Below are 6,000 nucleotides of genomic sequence, written 5' to 3' on the forward strand. Positions count from 1 at the left end.
TTTTGGAACCTGGGCCTGAGTTTCATCATGGTGACTGTCAGCCGGAGTAAGTAGCCAATGCCCCTTTAGACTGGTTGGCATAGCTCCCACTCAGCATGGCTTCGCTCATTGCTTGCCCAGCCTATTGTGCTTTTCAGTGTAGTGAGATGTGAGAATATACTCCACCCTTTCCACACATATAACCTGGGGGAAAGGCATCAGAATTACTTAAGGGGCAACTGGCCATGGTGAGCCACAGTTCCCTATAGGAGTTTGTTGTTTCTCTATGTTGTGTTAGGGTGCAATAAAGATTGAGAACTTTCATATCCCTGTTTCTCAAAAGTGTCATCTGTGCTACACTAAACTAGAAAGACTGGAATTAGGGTCAGAACTGGGATCAAATCTTCTCTCTGCTTCTTACTTAGATGAGCAAGTTGATTGTCCTCTCATTGCCTTGGTTTCCTTCTGCGTAAAGCAGAGCCTACAGTCCCTGCCCTACACACTTACCAAGGTAAAATGGGCCCCAAGGAGAGCATGGCTGAGAAAGTACTTTGTAAACCAGGAAGATTACTTGTCCAGCATAGTTGAAGTCTTCAACCAAGCTGAGATTCCCTGACATCTGAGAAGCTTGGCTGGACCCTCTGCATGGAAAAGAGAAGAGTCTACATTCCGAGGGCCTGGGCTTGTCCTTTTGGCCATATGATTGTATTAGGAAGGAGAGAGCCCCAGGCGCTGGGCAGGGACTGCCAAGCAGGGAGCTTCCTTGTGGCATGGATACAATTCACAGTGTTGCTGGGACCACCCTGCCACTGTAGCCCTTTCCTTGTCTACTTGACACCCTTTCCTCTATGGAGGTAGACTATCCTGGGTCATGTCTACCCTCTAACCTGCCCGCCTCATGGCACCTGCTAGAGGTTTCAGGGCTCACTTGGGACTATGAAAGGACCATCTCATAAAGCCAACTAATCTATGAGACTCAGTGAATCTAACCTACAAGGTCTTAGGTGTTTCAGAGGTGTGATTTGTTCATTCACTGAACAGTTCACTTAGCACTTGCTCCGTGCTAGGCCCTGTGCTAGGTGCTTGAGGTGAGCAGACATTCCAAAGACAGATAGGGCTGTTTATGACCAAAGGAGCCCCACTGCCTGAGCTCAGGGTGCTTGAGGGATGCAGTGGACGGTGAGCCTAGAATGGATAGCTGAGCCTCCCACACCAGGATGGGGACTTTGGGCTTTATCTTGTAGGTAGTAGAGAGCCATCAAAGATGTTTGACAATGCTCACGGAAGTACCATTAGCTCATAGGAGGAGGAGCAGGAGGGTGAGAATGAATTTAGTCTGGGTTGTGTTGGGTGTGAGGGTCTGTGGAATATTCAGTGGTTGCCACCTGGTAAGCAGCTATGAGAGCCTCTATTCAGGAAAGTTCCAGGCTAGGATCAGAGATCTGAGTTGTCAATAATTGGGTAAGAATTAGAGGAGCGACTGTAAATAGAACTGTACAGAGGGATTGGGGAGTATGAAAATTGGAGTGGTTCAGCCCCCTCAGGTTACAGATGAGCAATTAGGGGTCAGAGGAAAGTCAGTAGCTTAAGGCCTCAGTAGTGTTACTCATCCATTCATTCAACAGATATTTACTGAATACCTACTATGTGCTAGAACTTTTTTAAAGGCTGGGATATAGCAGTGAGCAAAACACTCATGGAGCTTACATTCCAGTAAGTGGGTTCAGAAAACAACTAAGTAAATATTATGTCAAATGGTGGTCAGTGCTATGGGTGAAAGTAAAGCAGGGGAAGGAAACCAAGGAGCACTTCTCAGTGATTGCTATTTTATATGGAATAGTCCAGGCCTCACTGATAAGGTGACATGTGAGCTGAGACCTAAAAGAAACAGAGAATGAGCCAGAGAATGTTGCCTGAGGAAAGAGTGTTCCAGAAAGAGGGAACAGCAAAGCAAAGGCAAGAGGCAGGAGTATGTTTGGCATGTGGAAGGATGAGCAAAGAAGCTGGTGTGGCTAGAAACCCAGAGAGTGCAAGAGATGTGGGTGAGGGAGCAGAGGAGAGATCAGGTGGGGCCACATAGGCCTTTGTAAGGCCTTTTCCTTTTAAGGTGGGAAGGCTTAAAAGGTTTCTGGCTGGGATGACATGATCTGACTTACACTGAACAGAATTCCTCTGGCTGTTGTGCTTAGAACAGACTGTAGGAGGTGAGGCCAGTTACGAGGTGGTTGCCGTACCCAGGGGTTGGATGATAGTGGCTGGAATCAGAGTGCCGCCAGTAGAGGGGCTGAGAACTGGGGGGGCTCTGGATGTATTTTAATGGTAGCACCCATGAAGCTTGCTGATAGATTGGTTGAGGAACGTGAGAAAACAAGAATGTCTCTTAAGATTTTGACCCAAGCAATTGGAAGGGTGGAGTTGTCATTAGGTAAGATTATGTGATGAGCAGATCTGAGAGGAGAAATGAGGATTGAGTGTGGATAGGTGAAGTTAGAGCTGCCCTGTAATCACTGACGTAGAGATTTCAAATGGGCAGTACCAGCAGCATTAAAGGCCTCATTTCGGCCCCTTCCCCTCCTTTCAGATTGTGCTTCCTTCTGTCCCTCTCTCTGGGCCCATCTTCCTAACTCTCGCATCCTTGGCAGTTGATCTGAGCCATAGCAGTCTGCCCACACTGAAAACTGACCAGCCCTCTGCCCCTAGGTTGTACATAGGGACCTCAAACCCAGCAATATCCTCTATGTGGACGAGTCTGGGAACCCCGAGTGCCTGCGCATCTGTGACTTTGGCTTCGCCAAGCAGCTGCGGGCTGAGAATGGGCTCCTCATGACACCTTGCTACACTGCCAACTTCGTGGCACCTGAGGTGAGTGTCCCAGCCTCCTCAGCTGCGAGTGAGGACGTGCAGTCTGTGTGGCCTTGGCCTGGGTACCAAGGGAGGATCCAGCCCATGGCTAGAACCCATGTCCTACCCTTTGGGGAGTAACAGGCAAGCATATGGGAACACTCGCCCCTGCCCCTCAGACTGACCACACTCCCTGCCTTCCTTCCTGCCAGGTGCTGAAGCGCCAGGGCTACGATGAAGGCTGTGACATCTGGAGCCTGGGCATTCTGCTGTATACCATGCTGGCGGGGTGAGTGCCCCATTGGCCTGGGCGCCCTCCCAATATCCCTGCCCCTCTGCCAGCCCTAGTGTACAGACTGGGGTGGTACTTGTCTGATGGCAGAAACTCAGCCCTGCCTTAGGAGGGTCTGAAGATAGGGACATGGCCCTATCTTCTGAACGCTTCACCTTGAGGAGGAAGATGCCCCCTTGGGAACACCCAGTCTGAAGGGGGAGACACAGCGGCCCACCCCTGGCCCCAGGATGGAGTCCAGAGGCTATACCCAGATTGAATGCACTTTTCTCCAGATACACTCCATTTGCCAACGGACCCAATGACACACCAGAGGAAATCCTGACCCGGATAGGCAGTGGGAAGTTCACCCTCAGTGGAGGAAATTGGAACACAGTTTCAGAGACAGCCAAGGTGAGTCTGTGAGGCCTGGACCCAACTCATTTGGGGTGGGGAGGCAGGGTACCATTCCAGGGCTTTTCAGCAGGTCATGAACAGGTGACCTAAAGCCTCGTTTCTCTTAAGTGGAAGATTCCCAGGCAGGCTGCCCCCACCCCCACCCACAAACCTTGTTTGGGCAACTGGGTAATCATTCACTGGCCCTTCCTGTGTTCTGGGCCCGCAGGGGACAGAGAGCTGTGATTATGCCTTATGGGAACTTACTGTGGGGGGAGATACAGGCTTGCATATAAGGAATAGAGATGCCATGCAGCAGAAAGAGGTGGGTCTTCCTGGCCAGGGGTATGGGTCATGGAGGCATGGAGCAGAGCTACTGACCATGCCAAGCAGAGAGGCCTTCTCAGAGCAGGAAACATTTGTACTTCCAATATGAGCAAGTTTCCAGTTATGGGAGCCTCTGTGCTGGACACTAGGTTGAGCCCTTAATGAACAGTACCACCTCACAGCCTTACAAGGCAGGTATTATTGTTATTTCTGTTTCTCAGAGGGGAAACTGAGGCCCAAAGAGTTGAAGTAAATTGCCTAGGATACTCAGTTGATGAGCAGAAGAGTCAAGTTTTAAACCTGAGTATGCCTAACCCCAACCTTAGGTTCTTCCCACCTTCCTGCATGGCTTCTAGGAGGTGAAAGAGAAAGGAAAAGGTGTTTTAGGAAGAAATCGCAAAGAAGGGCCTGTGCTCAGAGACGCCCTGGAACAGTATGGGGAATAGATCGCAGGGAGAATTACTGCTAGGTTTAGGTAGGAGGTGATGGGAAATGGTTGCCTTGCCCATTCCCCATCAGTGGGACATAGCTGTCTGCTCCCCCGCTGGCCCCTCCCACCAACCCTCTTGTCTGCTGTGTCCCCAGGACCTGGTATCCAAGATGCTGCACGTGGACCCCCACCAGCGCCTCACAGCTAAGCAGGTCCTGCAGCACCCATGGATTACTCAGAAAGACAAGCTTCCTCAGAGCCAGCTATCCCACCAGGACCTACAACTAGTGAAGGTATAGCCATCCCAGGCTGCTAGGCATCTGGGGGCCCGGGCCAGGTTTCCATAGCAAGGACTTGGGGTGGCAGAGCCAGGAGATGTCATGTCTGTCTCTCCTGAAGCCCAGGTCTAACATGCAGAGGTGTCAACAGTACACTCACAAGCCTCCAGGCTTCTAGGGGACACAGCTCCTTACCTCTGAAGCCTTCATTTTGATGTAGGAGGCAGGACTAAATACCATGAAGGACCACCAAGGTTGGATTAACAGGGCTGGGTGGGCTGTGGAACACTGGTAGGAGCTGGCCTGGCCCTGGAACACCTGTCCCCCCTCCCACCTGTATGTCCCATTATCGTGAACTGACCTACTACTTTCTCTCCCAGGGAGCCATGGCAGCTACATACTCTGCACTCAACAGCTCCAAGCCCACCCCTCAGCTGAAGCCCATCGAGTCATCTATCCTCGCACAGCGGCGGGTGAGGAAGCTGCCGTCCACCACCCTGTGAGGGGCCAGGGCATCCAGGCTGCAGGGCGGTGCGAGCTCAGTGGAGGCGGCATACTTCCCGGAGAGAGCGGCCTGAGTCACCGGGCCAGAGGAAGCAGAGCCCTGAGGGGCCCAGGAAGCAGCCGGCCCAGATCACCCCAGCGAGGGTGTGAGAAGTGCCTTCTCCTTCCCAAGGACAGACTCTTCTCGGCTCAGGCTCTGCTGGTTGAAATCGATTCACTGTACAAACTCTTTATCTTTTTTTAAGGAAAAATGACATCAACCACCATGGATTTTTATAAGATCCATTTGCCTTTCTCAGAGCGGAAATAGCCAGTGCAGCCCCAGGAGGAACACTGAGTCACACTAGGGCTCACTGCGGTTGAGACTCCTTAGAGCAATTTTGCGGTCCTGCCCTGGAGACCCCACAATTGGCCTTCTGTAGCCATCTGTACCCACCTCCGAGGCAGTCCAGCATCAACTTCCAGAGCCCTTGGCTATTTATCAGAACTTGCTCTCTCCTTGGTCAGCTCATTTTCCATACTGTTCTGCTGGGGGGTCTGGAACCACTTCCTGCTAGAGAAGACCAAGGCCCTGTGGCTCCCAGTTCCAGGCACCAGCATCCACATCAGCCCTTCCAGTGGGTCCCCTGCAGTTAGGTTGGGTTGCTCCCAGAGGAGGATCCAGAATGCACTTTTTGACTGAATTCTAGTGGAATCTGCCACGGGACAGAGTACACAGGAGGCCTGTGGGGTGGGCCAGGGGGGCAGGGGCTTTTTTTCATTTCTTCCTCAGCTGGTAACTCAGGGTTCATCTGTCCATGGCCTTTCTAATAAACTTACAGTTGAATTGAAACACGCTTGCCTCTACTTTTCATCCCTGAATTTGCCCTCTCTGCTGTCAGATGGTGAGGACTTTGGCAGGGACAGACAAGTAATGGACCAGAGCTGATTAGCCCAGCTGCTTGGAGCTCAGGTCATCTGGGGAGCATGTGGGA

General features: G+C 51.6%; 1 protein-coding gene across 1 annotated transcript in view; it reads left to right on the forward strand.

Annotated features, from left to right (window-relative positions):
- The window catches only part of RPS6KA1 (ribosomal protein S6 kinase A1), a 38,071-nt gene extending 32,294 nt beyond the window's left edge, over positions 1–5,777 (forward strand). The window contains exons 18-22 of the mRNA XM_087820234.1: positions 2,680–2,841; positions 3,033–3,109; positions 3,388–3,505; positions 4,400–4,537; positions 4,903–5,777. Of these exons, the coding sequence (XP_087676360.1) occupies positions 2,680–2,841; positions 3,033–3,109; positions 3,388–3,505; positions 4,400–4,537; positions 4,903–5,025 (618 nt within the window). The 3' untranslated portion in view covers positions 5,026–5,777. The remainder of the gene's footprint in view (positions 1–2,679; positions 2,842–3,032; positions 3,110–3,387; positions 3,506–4,399; positions 4,538–4,902) is intronic.
- The last annotated feature ends 223 nt before the right edge of the window (positions 5,778–6,000 follow it).

Source organism: Miniopterus natalensis, chromosome 9, assembly GCF_054644295.1.
Source record: "Miniopterus natalensis isolate mMinNat1 chromosome 9, mMinNat1.hap1, whole genome shotgun sequence".
Classification (NCBI taxonomy): Eukaryota; Metazoa; Chordata; class Mammalia; order Chiroptera; family Miniopteridae; genus Miniopterus; species Miniopterus natalensis.